Genomic DNA, 18,302 nt, shown 5'->3' with positions numbered 1-18,302 from the left:
AATTTCTTCACTAATTAAACTAAAACTGGGTGGCAAAGAGTTAAACATGCTTCCAAGCATATTTGATCATCACTTCAACAGTTGCACAATATAAATGTTAATGTATAAATTAGATGAATGTTGATTTATGAAAATAAACACCACAGTCTTTAATCATATTTTCATTGTGTCTTTGCTGCATTTGTGTTGCTTGGGAACTGCGCTCTGTTGCAGCCACACTTGATTCTGAGGAACTACTTTGTTTGGCGGAAGAGTAATATTTGTACTAATATAATTACAACTTATTTGTGTTTTATTTTATGAAATCCTGCTCTGATATGAAGTAGCCGTTTTATAAAAGCAGTAGGCCCCAAGAAGCAGTGGGTTACCAGTGCATTTTACAACAGCTAAGGGGCGTTGTTAGGCACAACCCCCTTGGCTGTTATAAAATGCACTGTACACCGGTTCTTTGCGGGGCTTGTTGCTTTTATAGAACGGTTCCTTTATATGCATAGCAGGACCTCATATTGGGTTCCCAGTGCTCCTACCAACCTAGAAAATGTGAAAAAGATCAACCCAGCAACCCAGTCCTGGCAAACCACTCTCCGCAAGCACCCGAAAAATTAGGTCATTGAAATCTGTCTCTCCCTATGATGTCAGAAGGGGACAACACCGCCCCCCAATCTGCACCATCCAACCACGGCACAGCCATTCAGTGCAGAGAGAAAGAGAGAGAGAGAAAATAATTCACAGCACAATTGAGTTTCAATTGCAACAAACCACCATCATTGCGATCAGTGTATGAATTTCATCAGCTCATTTGCATTTTAAAGGACACACCCAAAACGCCACATTTTTTCACACACCTACAAAGTGTCAATTTTAACATGTTATAATAAATTATCTTTATGGTATTTTGAGCTAAAACTTCACATATCTGGGGACACCAAAGATTTATTTTACATCCTAAAAAAGTCTTGTGACACGGCCCCTCCAAAAATACATTGAACTTAAAGTTTATAAAATAAAGTGGATTCAAAAAGCAGTGCTCTAAAAAATTTAGTTGATACCATTTCAAATTATACAATATCATACTACCAAAATTATTTTGAATGTATTTTATTAGTTTAGTTTGGGTACACTGGCACTTACAAGTGAACATTTGTTAATGACAAAAATGAAAAACCACCGCTTTTGTATGCTCACAGTCCAATGTCAGATTCGCACAAACTTCGTTTTCATCCTGAAGATGAGCTTAATATTTTCCCTCAACTGTACAAAAAAACAATGACTGAGAATATTAGCCTAAAGAATAACAATGACTCACTGTACAGAGTGTGTGTAAAATCTTGACACTTTAAAAATAAGGGAGACTAATATTAAACTGATTCATGATGTCATATCACACTTGTATTCGTGCAGACTCTTCTTCCGAAGTTCTCGGATCTTGCATTCTGCCTGAACTAAACTAATCATCTGCATCCGCATCTGGTGCGCTATCTGAGTCATGTGCTTTACTGAGCTCTGCCCTGCCTTTCTCCGTCTGATAATAGTCTGATTCAATATACCCCGGGCAATCCGATAACGTCACGAAAATGTCTTCGTCCACTTCCGTCACTTTGTGTACTCTCTGTTTGATGCCTTTGGAGTACCACCGCTTGACTTTTTCTGCAGGGTTGGCGGCCCTGTATAATCCCTCACCTTCAGCCAGGGTGATCTTATACTTGTGCTTTGGACATATAATGCAGAGCTTCTTGTTGATCTCCTGTGCATGAAAAATTTGTTTACACCAAAGTGTGTCAAATCTAATAAGACATACTGAAAACCATGACAGAAATTCTCATGGATTGAATGTTTATAAAGGGATTTCTATTGCTATCTCTGTGGGTCTCTTTTGGTAATGTTTTGCCTTCTACTGGTGGGATGTTATCTGATTAATGTGAACCAATACGGCATTAAATCCTATATAAAGCCCAAAACACACTACAGTCCATAAAGAAATAGTGTCATGGTTTTAATAGTAAACAGCTGGTTTATAATGTATTTGTAACGGAAACTATTAGAATTTGCATTGTTTATTCAGAAGATAAGACTTTTACCTCAATATCTCCATTCAGCAAGGTACTGCCAGCATCTGTTAGAAAAAAAGGTGTTATAAGCAAACATACAACAAGCAGATCTGAGCAACCGACCTGTTGTCATAAGTGTTTTATTTCCGTAATATTGCATGCACATATTTAAAGGGATAGTTCATCCTAAAATGAAAATTCCGTTATCATTACCTCACCCTTATGTTGTTCCAAACCTGTATGAGTTTCTTTCAGCATGCTGAACACAAAAAAGATATTTTAAAAAAATTATAGTTTACGTGGTACCCACTGAATTGCATAGTATTTGTTTTTCATACTATGGAAGTCAATGGGTACCATCAATTATGTGCGTAACATCATTTATCAAAAAAAATTATTTTATCTTCAACAGAATAAAGAAACTCATACAGGTTCAAGATGAGAATGAGTAAATGATGACAGAATTTTCATTTTTGGGTTAACTATCCCTTTACCAGCAATATTAAAATAATCACTGTTAGTCTCCCTCTGGAGGTAAACTAGAGTCACTACACAAATGCTGGGCTAATAATTTAATGGCATTGGCACCAAAAACATAAACCATATTAAATAATTGTTCATACTACTTACGGTAACACTGCAGGTCCATTGCATAGAAAACTCTTTGATGGTATATAATGAGTATATCCCTTCCGTCCAGAGTCACGTGAGTTCTCTTAGCCTGAACGAGATCATCTTTCTTGCCAATAAAATAAAAACGAGAGGACTTTTTCTCATCCATGGACTTGGGTTGGCTTTATTTGTGCCTCTTCTATGGAACAGGAGTTTTATGGCAGGTAATTATTAATATATTTTAAACAACTGATCCTAAATATTAATAGTTGTTACAAGCATGGCTAAAATTAATTGGAATATAACTACATAAATAACACCTTTTTTCTGTTTTGCTTGTATTTTACACATTTGTCATTCATTACATAATTAAGTGAATATAAATTAAAAAGGCTTACCTTTAAACTGCCCGTCCGCGCTCCTGCAGTGAATGTGAATAAACTCCTCTCAAACGTGCGTCTTGGTGTTTTAAGTTGGTTTTAATCTAAAGAGAGGCCCGTTATCTCTGGCTTACCGGGTGGGGCGTTTAAACCTATCAGACCAGCAGATCTTGGGCCCTCTCCATGTGTTTAACATGATCTTTTTTAATACAGAGAAGCTAATGACACAAAATAAACCGATAAACTATACATACCGTATTTAGTGATATTTTGTGATATCAAATGAATTTAAAACTACATTCTTCTTATAATATAGTAAATCTTATATTTTTCCTTTTATCTTGTCGACTAATGAATTATTTTTATTTATTTATTTTTTGTTTTTATACATATATTTCTTTGACATTTTTATTTTTGACAAGAAAACTCCTGACGCACATATTTACATTTTTTTTTATTATTATTACAGATATGGGAGCTAATCAGAGAGCGAATACATTACGTACTCATGAGCATCATCTTAACGCAGCCATTACGCAGTTACGCCGCATGCTGCACAATTGCTGCGTCCAAAAATCGCATCCTACCACCATTCACCTTTTCTTATATTACTAATTTAGTCCACCAGAAGGAGTGAATGAAAACGAGTGAGTGAATGCGAACACTGAATGCGTCGATAGGTCTGTGGGCACTGGGCACCACCTTCTATCGAGACCCGGGAATTCATTTAGGCTGTTTCTCAGGCTACAGGCTCTACGCTGCATACGTCATCAAGACGTCTTATTTCAGAATATTATTAATTATACAGTTGACCATTATGCTTATTTAATCGTAAATTGTTGCAATATGGTTATGACATGCGAATGTAATGCTCCGTTAACTTAAATATATCAGGCTTGATGACGTAAACAGCCTGCATATGCGACCTCCGCAGGCTGCAGCCATAGTTTCACTATGTGAGCATCATCTCAACGCAGCAACTACGCAGCTGCACCTTCAAATCGAAACTAAACCCATAGAAAGTTTGCTCTTTTCACATACCATATTTCGGTTAATGAGGCTGCGTTGCACTTGTTTTGAACTAAAAGCATCATTTTAAACAGGACGAGACGTAAGTGTAGTGATTTCTTTATTAAGCACAAGGTAAATCTTTAAAAGCAGTTATTGAATGGTGTGTTAGCCCGATGGCTAGTGTTATACTTAAACTAAAGTAACGTATAACGATCATTTAAAGCGTTTTTCATCGTATTTCTTATCTACTGTTTGTATTAGACTTGCAAGAAGTTGCAGTCTGTATTTGTATTGTCTAATCTACAGTACTCTCACGAGCATACAAGATTTCAGTCTCACACGTGACACAAAACATAAACAAAACACGTGTTGTGTTAAAACTACGCATTTAATAGATTGTATTTTCAGGTTATGGCATTGAGGGCGTGTGGATTTATCATTTTTCGTCGTTTGGCCCAACAGCCTCCACCAGATAATATAGAGTTTTTACTGCTGCAGACTTCTTATGGGGAACACCATTGGACACCACCCAAAGGTGAGCGTCACACTAACCCCAACCCTCTTTTGACAGCCTGTGTCAGATTAGTAGTTTCAGACTATTTAAACTGCTATATTAGGCCTGAATCACAAGTTCTGTCTTTATTATAAGTATTACCAATATAATACCCAAGTTCTTATTTAATTGAAGGTATCCACTACATATAATTTTGTCTCAGGCTCCATGAATTCCACCAAGTGAGATTGTTTTAAGATAAGACAGACTTTTCATTTTCCCTATAAAGGTCACGTTGACCCTGGAGAGGACGATTTGACCACCGCCTTGCGAGAAACGCAGGAGGAAGCGGGTTTGGGTAAAGACCACCTGCGTCAGGTGGAGGGCTTCCTGCAGAAGCTGCATTATCAGGTACGGGGTAAAGACAAAGACGTCCTCTACTGGTTGGCTGAACTCCGTGACCCAAGCACAAAGGTCATTCTCTCAGAGGAGCACCAGGACTACCGCTGGGCCAAACTACAGGAGGCATGCCAACTAGCGAAATACAAGGATTTACAGGATACACTTCAAGCAGCACAACGATTTCTAGAAACAGAAGGCAAACTGTAACAATGACATATAAGCTCAGATGAATAGGCCAATCTTCCTCTTTGAAAGTAGTTATCTAGAATTGAATTTTGCAGAGGAACATCTGACATATTTCCAGTTTGCTGCTTCAGGGCTTTGAATGTCCTAAGCTAACAAGAGGGAATTGAATTTGACCTAAAACTGGAAATAGACCACATCTAATTTATCGATGAATAGCAAAAAAGCATTTTAAGTGCAATAATATGCATTATCCCGTAAGGAGACACTGTCTTTGGTTATTGCTATAACACATTTCATTACACAATTACTTATTGGCGTTGTTTGAATTCTGTATGTTTAGGTTACTGGTAATCACAGTGGTGTTTTAGAATATGCCTGATCTCTTAAAGTGATAATTCACCCAAAAGTGAAAATTTTGTCATTATTTATTCACCTTCAAGTTCTTCTAAACTTGTATAAATTAGTTTGTTCTGTTAAAACAGGTGCACGTTTGACTTCCACAGTAGGAAAAACAAATACTATGGAAGTCAATGGTGGTTTTGTTACAACTTGCTTTAAAATATCTTCCTGTGTTTAGCAGAACGAATAAATTAATACAGGTTTGCAACAACTTGAGCATGAGGAAATGATTTTTGGGTAAACTATTCCTTTAAGTATAAAGGAGAAATATTTAAACATTTAATACATCCAAAGTTTTTCATTGCAAGATATTTTTACCATCTTGATTCATGTAAACTGTTCTAAATAAATTAAAATACAACCAGTGATGGCATTAATGAACTGAACGGACATTTAAATGTGTCATCTAATGGTTTAATTGCTAAGGAACATTGAGCTCCTGTACATACACACAAAAAAATAATTGTATTGTGATCATACAAGCACTTAAAGTCTTAAAATGATCATAACGGACATTATCCCCCCAAACTCAAATCTGTATTTAAAAGGTTTCGATTAGATTTATACTTGCTGTGTTTCCATTCTTCCGTAAGGGAATATTTAGATAATTTCCCTTTAATAGCATTACAAGGAGAGAACGGAAATAAGTTGAAGTTGGAGCAAATAATTTGATCTATGAATCCTGGCAAAAAAGCAATTCTTTTTCCATCTGGAAATTAAGGATTTAAGATTAAAAACACACTTGTGATACACAAATAATAAAGTCCTTCAAGACAAATCCACGGTTGATTAACATCACAACACTTTTTGCAGGGGTTGTTTTGCTGTGCACAGGGGTGTAATACACCAAGAGTCTTTTTCTGAAACCCAGTCAGTTTTAATTGATTGACATCCCTGTCGAACCTTTCAGCCCACGGTCCAGAGATACAAGGGGACAACTGAGTAGGGAACAAGATTGTTCATGAGTTCCTGATGCTCGGCAGAATACGAGTGCGGCGTTCCCTCAAGGTCTACTTTCATTTCCAGAGGGGTTTGGTAGGACGAGTCCTTGGCTGGTTAGTGGGAATAAAGGTGTACCTGAGACCTCCTGTGCATAAACGTCTACACTTCCCCCACTGATGAGACCTTATGGATTTGGATGATTGACACATCATATAAAACACATTAAAACACACAAGCATGCTCTTGAAAGCTACGACCCACTCCGGCCCCATTATCAAAGCAAAAAAGCGTAAGACTGGGAACAAGAGAGTTCACGGGTGAACCAAATGTCCTCAGCAGTCACTGATCTGAAACCCTATAGTGAACAGTCCAAGATTATCACCAAATGTTTGTGTAAAATTTATAGGGGAAGAGAGAAATGGTTTGGATATGTGAGAAACACTCGAAATAAATACTCGTACGCGTGTACGTTTAAAAACAGCATGATTACCTTCAGCCAAAATTGGCGGGGCCAAATATTAATTTCATCATAGTGTCTGGTTCTGGAGATGAACGTATGGTGGAAGTAGTTTTGTTTGCTAGTGTCTGTATGGCTGCTGAGGTTGTGGCTGAGCGCTTGAAAGCACCGTCATGTGCCATGTTTTGACACTGCAATGTATTGGCTCAAAAAAGCATCAAAAAAGTGATTTACGGTATGAGCTGGTAATATTAATGTATACGTGCAGTTGATGCTACCGCAAAGGTCACCTGTTGATGTGGATAGCTGGTTTGAGAAAAAATGTCCATTCAGTTTGCATTTCTCTCGAATACTTAAACACTCTTGAATACTTACCGTATATCTCGGCTAAGCGTGGGAAGTTATGTACATCATTAATTGTAATCTGTAAAGCTCTGCTGCGAAATCAGTTCCAAAGAAACTATACGGTCTTGAAAATATGGATAATGAACGTAACATTCTTCTGTTGGAAATGGATGGTTCATTAAGCATAGCTAATGGTGATGGTGGGTTTTAAGGATTAGTTCAGTCAATTTGTTGCAACGCGCTAAACAAAGCAGGGGTCTCTAAACGAGTTTTATAATATTTTAATAGTGCATTCACACCAGCCGCAGTAGAGGCGGCAAAAACGCGCTATTTGTGCGTAGTTGGACACTTAAACATTTGAGTTTACTTGCTTCATTCGCGCGTGAAAGTCTAGTCATTTAAGACATTCACGCGGAAATTTGCGTCATGGGAGGGGCTTCTGCCAGTCCGCTCGCTTTCTGTAATCACGTCATTATACTACAGCAAGGTCCTGATTGGTTAACGTGGCGCACAAATCCGCCGAAGTTCAGATTTTTCAACTCGCGTTTCCCGCAGCAACGCTCAATTCGCGCGGAATGCGCGTTCTTCGGCATTCGCGCTGCAGGATACCTAAACGCATCTTTGCATTCACTTAACATGTAAATCACTCGCGCTTGCCGCCTCTACCGCGTCTGGTATAAACCCTGCATAATGGTGCATTCACACCAACTGCGGTAGAGGCGGCAAAAACACGCTATTCGCGATAGTTGGTACTTGAACATTTCAGTTTACTCGCTTCATTCGCGCGTGAAATTCTAGTCATTTGAGACATTCACGTAATTCACTTAATATAATTATTAATTCTGAGATTTTAAAGCGCCAACAGCTAAAGCTAGAAGTATAAGTATAGTAAAGGGTCCACGTGCAGTGCACGTGATGCAAATCTTGTTGTCACCAGAATAGTATGCACACACTGTACACGCACTGCCGGAATTTTGTAACCCTGCATACTTTGTACCCGTAGGTTGGGCGTACCAAAAAAATTTATGTAGCCCAGGGGGTGGTTGCACCAGCTGGACATATAGTCGTAAGACTGGTGTGGATGTAAAATGCGCATTATGTTCCATGTAGAAAGTGCAACAGGTGTATAATCAAGCCGCACGTCTGAGACGAAATCTTACGTCTAGTCAAGGGTAGGCGTAATTATAACGTCTTGACTTCTTTCTATGGCAAAAATAGGAATAATTAAATTGACAAGACATTGGCGCATCTAATGCGCAGGATCAGTGAGCAGCTGGCGGTGGTAAATGTATGTTTGTAATCATAGTAACGCAAATGGCTTCTCAACTATCACTGCGGTTAAAGTATACGCGTGAATGCACACCGTCTACGCTGAGCGTGGCGGTGCCTGTCATGGTTTTAGATGGTGCAACAGCGAAACCCGACGTAGGGCTTGCACTAGGTGACCATACGTGTCATATTGCGGCGACGCGTCCTGGCCAGGATTTCGAGTGCGTCCTCCGCAAGTCGCACCTGTCGCCGCATATGTCATTGAGGTTCTCACATTTCAGTAAAACATATATAATCATTGTAGTTTAATTATTACCTTGAAATGTAACAGTTACTTTTCTGAAATAATAAACCTCGATGACGTATGCCGTCAACAATTACGACTTCTGGAAGACGAACCCGAAATACTGGCCAGGAAAAATGGCGCGTATGGTCATCCTAGCTTACATCCAACTTTTTTACATTCAGCTGGTGCATTCGGCTGCAGGAGATGCAATGCATTTTGTCACAATGCGCATGCATCGAACATTGGTGTACACATAAACTATGCTTTGAAAGGCTGTGCCTTTCAAAGAAAAAAAACCCCAATACTCCAGGCTTAAAGCGCAACATGCTTTCTGTATGCTATTTAAAGCTTTTTTGCTTCTGAAAATTGTTAAAACTTTCCTCCGTTGCTTTTAACAGAAGGAAAAGTCAGCCATATTGATTTGGAACAAGGGCGATTTTAATTTTGGGTGAACTAACCCTTCAAAAGATCTGAAAAACTAATTGCAAAGAGAATAAAACACCTAAACAAATATGTTAAAGGTGGCATGAGAAGCTCTCAATATCCAAAAGCCCTGAGGTTAAAAGGCAGGAAAAAGTGAGATGTAATAAATGACCGTGGTATGGTTTTATGAACCCGAGAGATCTCATTGGTCATACTGTATAGTCTACGGGGGAACGTGAAGTGTAATAAGGACAGAGATCTAAAGTTGTGAGGTTTTGGAACACAGAAAATAAAAAACAAACAATTTAAGCACAAGGAGAGACTGAAAAGAGACTAAAACAGGAGGCTCTGGGGAAAAGAATAGAGTGACTGATGTTAATGTCAAGGTAACGGTGGAAGGAGGTCAAGACTCCTCATTGCCAGAGTCGTCTTCATCGGCAAAACAGTCCCCGGCCATTTCTCCACCAATCCCGCCGGCCTCTGCCTCGTCGTCATCGTCGTCGTCCTCTTCGATGTCGTCATCGTACAGGTCATCGTAGAGCAGGTCAGAGCTGCTGTCATGTGAAGGCACTTTGGTCTGGATGCAGTACTCTGCAAGCGTCGTTGGCACTTTAACTCCATCTCGCTCTGCGTCCGCCTTAGTCGACATTACCTGCTTCCTGAATGCGGCACACATTCAGAAAATAAATTTAGCAAAGCAATAAAGATTGAAAGGTGCTGTGTGTAGATTTTAACGGCAACTAGTTGTGAAATTGCGAATTGCAACCAACGGCTTAAGGGCTTGTTATAGTTGTGTTTAGGTCCTACGGCGTAGTTCCGCATTGGTTTTTATTTATACTTTTGTGTCGTCACCCGCATCGACGTGCAAACACATGCGCAGACCGCTGATAGGCAGTATCCACGCGTGTAACCAGCTTGGCAAGTTAACCCACAAACGAAGAAGAAAAAGCATATTGTGTATGATTTGAGAAGACCAGCAATGATGGAAGTAAATAAACAGCGACTTTTGTTGCAGTTTGAGTTAAATCACTCCTCAAACATTTTTGTTTTCACCGTCGCAAACGGAAATATCTATGACGGCAGTTTTTTTTTTAACCTGACGGGAGGGGTTCTGGTGGACCAATCACAGCGCTTGCGGTCCGCATAGAACTGACGCGTTGTTAAAAATTTTGTGAGGTGCACATCAGGCTACGCAGAGCTACGCACAGGCTACGGATAACCTACGGCATAGAGCTTACGCACGACTATAAATCTGGCTTTAGTCCACAGCTCCCCTCCCTTTAGAAATGCATAGAGAAGCTACGGTAGCCGCCACAGGACAAACACGTCATCGTCTGAGACAATGCAGTGATGAAGCAGCTCTGTAGAGCAGTTTGTCAGTTTAGGGCTACTGTAGAAACATGACGGCGCAAAATGGCAACTTCCATGTATGGGGACCCATGGTGGATGTAGATAAAAGCTATTTTTACACATTTTAAGGTAATACAAACAGCTCATTACTTTATAAACCACTGAAAATATAGTTTTGTATATTATATTGCATTTTTGAGATCCTCCTAAATATGTCACACTGCACCTTTAACAGGTTTGTAACACCTTCTGTAGCTATACTTATCATTTTCTCACAACTGGAAGAATAGACAAATTAAACTTTTTTTTTTTCAGAAAAGAGTTAAAGGACAAGTTTGGTATTTTACACTTAAAGTCCTGTTTTCAGATTGTTTATGATGAAATAGAACGGTTTTGACTGAAATTTTGAGATATGCGGCTGCCCCGAGAATTTTCGGGTATTTGTGTTTCACCTCCCACCTCTAGAATGGGTTTATAGGTGCACTGGAACAATCCTTTCTAAAATGCATTAAACTTTTGTTTACAAAGACGTGAAACTCACCGAGTGGTCAGGGGTGTTCACTGATATGCTTACACAAAAATCGCTGCAAAAGATGCTTTCCAACTTGTGGACCTATTTTTCCAGACGCCTCACACCCGTACATTCTTCCGTTGAGAGCTTGAATAATAGACACTCCAGCCCAGGTGGTGGCGCTAATCCGCCATTGCCAATTGCAAGAATAGAAACAAAGTTCCTGGCGCGGAGTAATACCGTACCTCACAGCAGATCTAATACAAGTCAATGGAGTTGGCAAAAACTATGATAAAACCTGTTGGAATACGTATCTTGCAGCGATTTTTGTGTGAGCACACCAGCGAACACCCCCGACCACTCGGTGAGTTTCACGTCTTTGTAAACGAAAGTTTATTGCATTTTAGGAAGGATTGTTCCAGTGCACCTATAAACCCATTTTAGAGGTGGGAGGTGAAACACAAACACCCGAAAATTCTCGGGGCAGCCGCATATGTCAAAATTTCAGTCAAAACCGTTCTATTTCATCATAAACAATCTGAAAACAGGGCTTTAAGTGTAAAATACCGAACTTGTCCTTTAATGAGGAAAATGTTTCCTAGTACACAAAACATATTTTTTACTGAAGGTTGCTTGCTTGTGGGAAATAAGAATGTTATGCTGCTGACATTGATAAGATGGTGTAATATAAGTAAGGTCAAATTTTGGTCTCAGATAATGTTTAATTGAAACTTCTAAGTAGTACAGTTAGACTTGTATATTTCCTGAATGTGTAAGTCGTGCTTGACGTGCTTTTTTGTCTCTCTTCGATCCAACACGTCGGTGCAGTTTACATTCGGGTCCAGTCGGGTTAAAAAAAGTTGCCAGCGGTTTGGGTCGGACTCGGGTCTAATTTTCTCAGGTTTGTCTTGGGTCGGGTCTTTCTTTAAAAAAAATTATTTTATCACGTCGGGTTCGGGTATAAAGTGATTCTGGTCAATTTGGGTCGCGTACATTTCTTTGGACCCAAGAAGACCTCTACCAAGCACTCACGTATCAGTCATGTCTACAGCACATACAATCAGTAAATACCATTGTACCATATGTATTTGCATGTATCTGTAATCGCAAGCTTCTGGTTAATATCAACAAGTCAAAAGGCAAAAATCTGACCTTTAAACTTAAACCAAGCATAAATAAATTTAAATTGTTTGACAAATTACGTTATATAATAATAAAAGTTATAAGTTAACAAAACTTTTATGGAAGCAACAAGGACAGCAAGACGCACCGAAATTACCGTAACATCACCATAAGCAGATTGTGGTATGCATATCACAATAGTTTGCAATAATAGTTCAATGCTTTAAAAGTTATGTATAATCAAATTCTTAGGTTGCTGCACATAACAGAGAAACTGGTGAGACAGAAAGAGTGATGCTTACCTGTAAATGTAATAATTTGGAATATAGTTTATTATAATTTAAAATGATTTTAATGCTGTACGCATTATTGTACCTCATCGTATATCGCATTATTTATTGCGCATATCACATTTTTCTCCAATACCGTTAAGCAGGTACCTTATAATTTCTGCATATTCTTTGTCCTTTCCTTTGCTGTCCCTCCACTTGCGAAACATGACGGAGGCGTCCACATTTGCAGGAGAAAAGGTGTTGGGTTCATTTAGCAGCGAAATTACGCTCAACAGGATTGTTCTGTGCGTAAACAAACACATGCATAAATGTATACATTGAGTCTTTTTAGAAGTTACATAAGTTACTGTAATTGTGGGACTTTGACTGCATTACCTAACATTTTGTGTGGGGTTCCATCGCTCTGATGGCAGTTCTCCACTCTGAGGGTCATCCACAGGAGGGTGGAGGATAGAAATACACACATCGCCATTCTGATGGATATTAACCGATGGTTAGTAAAAGGCCTATATGCTTATTAAGGTCAATTGGAAAGTCATGAAGGATTTTAGGAGTTCCTCAAAGTAACACTCAACATTTGGTTTTTACCGTTTTGGAATCCATTCAGCTGATCTCCGGGTCTGGCGGTACCACTTTTAGCATAGTTTAGCATAGTCCATTTAATCTGATTAGACCATTGCGCATTAACATGGCTGCAGCAGGTGTAGTGATATTACGCAGTGCCTGAAAATAGTCCCCTCCCATTGAAAGTAACCAAGTAATATCACTACGCCGGCTGCAGCCATGTTACATCATGTTCCTGGCTCTATCTGCATAGAAAATCACATCTTTTAATTTTATGTTGGTCTTAGTACACAATGTAACTACAGAAGGGTCAAGTTTTAAATAGGAAAAATATCAAAATTCTTTGGTTATTTTTTTAGAGCGATGCTAATGGTCTAATCACATTCAATGGATTATGCTAAGCTATGCTAAAAATGGTAGCGCCAGATCCGGAGACCAGCTGAATGGATTTCAAAACGGTAAGGGGGAGTGCACACCAAAGCTTTTACGCCCGTTTTGGTGTGCACAACCCCTAAGAATCAAATGTTTCACTCTAGGGGAGCAGGAAAATAAACATATTTTCAAAAAAAGTGGAATGTCCGTTTAAGCTTGCATTAAGACAATAAATAGACATTAATAAAACACAAAAACATTTTCACCTCATAAATGTTTGGGTGCCACATCTTGGTGAGGAATCTGAAGGTCGGAGGAGAGTACGGGTAGTCAATAGGAAATTTTATATGGGCCTGGGAAAAGACATGGAAGATTACTACAGTAACATATGAACTGTTTGATAGCTAGTTAATAAGCCAATATAAATCAGCTTAGAAGACACATTAGGCTAAAAGGGAAGAGAATACACCTAAAGGAAAAACAAATAAAACATTACACAGTACTTTTAGACCGCTATACAAATAAGCCAACAGCCAAGTGTGACATTGGCCACGTTAACTGTACAAAAGGTCAGATTTCCTACGAAAGCACACGTGATGTTCTTTGGAACGCTCTCATATCATGCTGGGATAACATGAAGCATCACGTTTTGCACAAACTTGTGGAGTCCTGCCAGCCCAAATGCACACAGTCATTAAAGTAAAAGTGGAAATACCATATACTTATAAATTGTGACTACGGTGTACATTTAAAAAAAATCTGCATTCATTTAACACTAAGAAAACTTTCACCATGTATGTATATGTGGCTATGACCGAGTTTTTGCATATTTTTAAGTATGAGAGCAATGTTGCTGTATGCATGTATCTTCCCTTTTGCATGTGCCATTGCTGCTACTCTGTTGACTATGTGACAGACTACATGGCTGCTGCTCAATTGTTAAGCAGTGGCACGACTGTGATGGAGTGAATGAAGTTCTCAGTAAAGCAACAGCATTCATTATTCACACAGCAAGTTGCGACCTGATCTAATCTAGCCCTCAGAAATCATTTAAAACGAATGGTAACAAATCTGGAATGTTTACAGGAGTCTAAAGATTAAATTAAAGGAAAATACATGACGTGTGATTTATAAGGAGCTCAGATGCAAAAGCCGCTAAACGCCACCTACATCAAAAAAGAGGTGATAAAATTAACCGAATGCTCTCAGAACATATTATAAGTTCATCAAATATTTGAAATACGCATAATCCCGGCCTCAGGCCATTCAGAAATACTGGTTTGTTGGCTAAATCTATTAAAGGGACACTCTACTTTTTTGGAAAATATACTAATTTTCCAGCTTCCCTAGAGTTAAACATTTGATTTTTAGCATAGCTTAGCATAACCCATTGAATCTGATTAGACCATTAGCATCGCGCTAAAAAATATCCAAAGTGTTTGGATATTTTTTCTATTTAAAACTTGACTCTTCTGTAGTTACATCGTGTACTAAGACTGACGGAAGATTAAAAGTTGCGATTTTCTAGGCAGATATGGCTAGGACTATACTCTCATTCTGACATTCTGAAAATAGTCCCCTGCCATTGAAAGTTACTAAAGGGACTATTTTTGGCTGCTGCGTAATATCATTGCGCCTCCTACAGCCATGTTACAGCAGCAAGTCCTTCAATCGAGTCCTTGATTATTACGCCAGAATGAGAGTATAGTATAATTTTCTGTCGGTCTTAGTACACGATGTAAGTTATAAATAGGAAAAATATCCAAACTCTTTGATTATTTTTTAGCGCAATGCTAATGGTCTAATCAGATTCAATGGATTATGCTAAGCTATGCTAAAAGTGGTAGCGCCAAACCCGGAGATCAGCTGAGTGGATTCCAAAACGGTAAAAATCAAATGTTTAACTCTAGGAGAGCTGGAAAATTAGTATACTTTCAAAAAAAGTGGAGTGTCACTTTAAGAGTTTGATAAAAAAATGCTAATTTACAAGAAAACATCAAAGCACTTAAAGGGTTTTGCATCTGAGCTCTTCATATGTTGTACCTTATTTACCGAAGGACACAAAGATCCTGCAAATGAAATAATTTGCCTGATGGGTGAAGCCCAAGCCTGCATCTACATAGATACCATTATCTTTCTCAAAACACGGTAGACATGTACATCACTGGGTCTTAACTTTCACTCTTTTAGCTCTTTTGCAAAACTGAACTGCAAAAATAAGTCATGTTTTAAGCATGGTCAGGGTGATTATACAAACCAAACAATGTTTTGATAGATCCACTGTGTTTTTAGCCAAATTAACCTACAGGTATGAACTGCTTGCATATACATTTTGGTTTACATGAGGCTGGATTAAAGATGATGATAGGGCTTGGGTCTTTGCATAGGGACCAAGATTCCATGCTACGCCCCTGATATTATGCCACTGGGATTAAGTAACTCCACACAATATTTTTAAAACTCACTGTCCTTCTCTTTTTAGCTCTCATACTGGTATGTCATTAATATCTGTCATTGCTATAATTAGACGTCTGGAGTATAAGAAACGCAACGCTGGTGGGGGGGTGGGATATATTTCAAAATTACATAAACACAGACCTTAATTTGATCTAACTTGTTCCTCCACACATACCAGTCCAGTAGTGAGTATCATAGACCATACGATATCCACACCTGTCACTATTTGGTCAGGGTAACCTCAAAAGACCTACCTTGAAGTAGCCCCCTTCATAGAGTGTGTTTGGAGGGCCAAAGATGGCCACTTCCCAGTTGTAGAGGTCCGACTCTTCCACCAGGGTGATGCGGAAACCCTCCACGGGCTCCTCCTGAAGAGACTTCAGCTCCAGCATCAAAGCCTTCTGAGAGCTTGGCGTCTGCTGGTGGGCCATGACAATCCTGATGCTTCAGCTTCACTGTAGATTACAGGGAATTGGGTTATATTTATGAATTTGGCAGATAGTTTAGTCAAAGCAACTTGGATCATTATAAGGTATACACTTTATAATGGATGTTCCCTGGGGTCGATACCTATGACCTTTTAAACAGCCAATGCTTTGCTCAACCAGTTGAGCTATAGGTTAAATCGGTTTTCTCGTATAACTAATAAAAATAGGGATGCACCAGTTAGATTTTTTTGCCGTTACTAACTAATATTACCAAACAACAATCGGCCAATTATTAGATCTGTCACTTTCTGAATTTTGAACTTTTGTCATTGATATAATGTTGATATTTTTTACAGACTAGTTTATTGCTGTACCATTAAATATAATTTAAATGTAATATATTAATCTATTTAATATTGGGTCCATTTTACATTCAACAAGCCGATATTATAAAATAGGCACAAAGATGCAGCTTTTATTGTGTTTTGGCAAACATTTCCAAATAAATTATAGAAAAATGATAGATTATGGAACAGACATTATACATTCATTGCCTTCATGCTGTAGCCGATATGCGATGCCTTTAAAAATCGGCCGATACATGGTTGCATACATATATATTTTTTATTAAACCTTTATGACAAAATAAGATGCATTTTGTTTGTTTTAGACAAGAGTTAATATCTATTTTAGCTGTTAAAAGTTATGATATTTCATAATTATAAGTAAATAAAAGAAACATAGGACTGGTGCCAGAACAGTACAGATAAATGTGATCGCTTTAATGGCAAAACTACGTATTAATGGTTTGACAAACAGCTTGACAAAAGTGTAGATTATCTATTTTCATTTTATAGTTTACCTGTGCGGCTCCCCAAGAAATGCGATGTTTGAATGTCTTACACCTCCGGCTTCATGTAAATATTAATACGTCTAAGATATTTATTTATTCCTCGGGGCCCAGATGGGACCGTTAAGCCTCTTCATTTGTAGTTCCTTCAGTCTTCTTGATATTTTATATTAGACGTATACAAAGTAAGTCCTTAAGCAGAAACAAAACAGATCAATGTATTTATCGTCTTTTATAAGCGGTAGAAAAATAAATCACTCTCCGTCGGTATCTGTTGCTGTAATGGAAAATGCAGGAGGGTTGGGAGGTGTCCTCGTCTACTGCCCTAACGTCTATTTAAACTACACAGCATGCAAATAAATCGCTAAGATTGCTTAATATGAAGCAAAATATGTTTATCAAAGCCTGTGGGTCGCTGTCATCACGCCGTTTCCTCGCGTTTTCGGTCGCGCGGCTGACCTGCTGCTTGTTTACATTTGTTCTGCCGCGAGCCTGCAACGCACCTAAAAAAATAAATAAAACGTTTGCGCACTGAATTTCACAGTCAACTTTGCTTTCTCTGCTCTAAAACCCCTATCGACAGCTTGTTAAGGAAACGGTATGGATGTTATTCACGTGGGATTTAGAGATCGATGGGAGCGCAAGACAAATATATGGACCCGATCGACAGGTGAGGATCTCTGTCTCGCTGTTTCTCAATCGCTGTATTGATGCTTCCGGTGATCACAGCGCGTGCCTGAACACGCCTGTACGTATGTGCGTCATTACGCATGATACTCAACTGTAAACCATAGGCTTTTATTGAAAAACATACTGATGTTATTGACAAGTGCTTAAAACACTCTAGTAGTCATTTATTACATATTGCTGAAAATCTAATTATTTCCGAATAACCAACCTAATCCAAATTACATGGATGCCATGCAGGGAACTAACAATTTAAATAGATAAGTAATGGAGGAACGAAAGAAGAGAACATTTGAAGGAAAAAAATAAGAAAAAGAAAGAAATTAAGAAACTGCAAAAAGAAGGAAAGAATAAAAAAGAAATGCAGAAAAGAAAAAAATTGGAATAAAGACTAGAAAAGATAAGTAATGGATGC

General features: G+C 38.5%; 3 protein-coding genes across 4 annotated transcripts; 1 reads left to right on the top strand and 2 right to left on the bottom strand.

Annotated features, from left to right (window-relative positions):
- Window positions 1-1,082: 1,082 nt before the first annotated feature.
- On the bottom strand, window positions 1,083-2,829 carry rfesd (Rieske (Fe-S) domain containing). The gene is made up of 3 exons (XM_073871416.1): window positions 2,679-2,829; window positions 2,079-2,113; window positions 1,083-1,744 (listed from the first exon to the last, which is right to left on the bottom strand). The coding sequence occupies exons 1-3, from the start codon at window positions 2,827-2,829 to the stop codon at window positions 1,448-1,450; spliced, it is 483 nt and encodes a 160-aa protein (XP_073727517.1). The 3' UTR covers window positions 1,083-1,447.
- Window positions 2,759-5,908, top strand: nudt2 (nudix (nucleoside diphosphate linked moiety X)-type motif 2). 2 transcript variants are annotated; one of them, XM_073871415.1, is made up of 3 exons: window positions 2,759-2,884; window positions 4,460-4,586; window positions 4,834-5,908. In XM_073871415.1, the coding sequence occupies exons 1-3, from the start codon at window positions 2,828-2,830 to the stop codon at window positions 5,151-5,153; spliced, it is 504 nt and encodes a 167-aa protein (XP_073727516.1). In that variant the 5' UTR covers window positions 2,759-2,827; the 3' UTR covers window positions 5,154-5,908. The 2 variants fall into 2 exon arrangements, with proteins under 2 accessions (XP_073727516.1, XP_055036311.1); XM_055180336.2 differs by lacking the exon at window positions 2,759-2,884 and adding an exon at window positions 3,985-4,151.
- Window positions 5,909-5,923: 15 nt separating this feature from the next.
- Window positions 5,924-17,924, bottom strand: ube2r2 (ubiquitin-conjugating enzyme E2R 2). The gene is made up of 6 exons (XM_055179516.2): window positions 17,213-17,924; window positions 16,177-16,377; window positions 13,732-13,818; window positions 12,905-13,002; window positions 12,677-12,811; window positions 5,924-9,912 (listed from the first exon to the last, which is right to left on the bottom strand). The coding sequence occupies exons 2-6, from the start codon at window positions 16,351-16,353 to the stop codon at window positions 9,657-9,659; spliced, it is 753 nt and encodes a 250-aa protein (XP_055035491.1). The 5' UTR covers window positions 16,354-16,377; window positions 17,213-17,924; the 3' UTR covers window positions 5,924-9,656.
- Between the last annotated feature and the right edge of the window lie 378 nt (window positions 17,925-18,302).

The sequence above is a fragment of the Misgurnus anguillicaudatus genome, chromosome 9 (assembly GCF_027580225.2).
Source record: "Misgurnus anguillicaudatus chromosome 9, ASM2758022v2, whole genome shotgun sequence".
NCBI lineage: Eukaryota > Metazoa > Chordata > Actinopteri > Cypriniformes > Cobitidae > Misgurnus > Misgurnus anguillicaudatus.
This window is presented reverse-complemented; position numbering and strand designations above follow the sequence as displayed.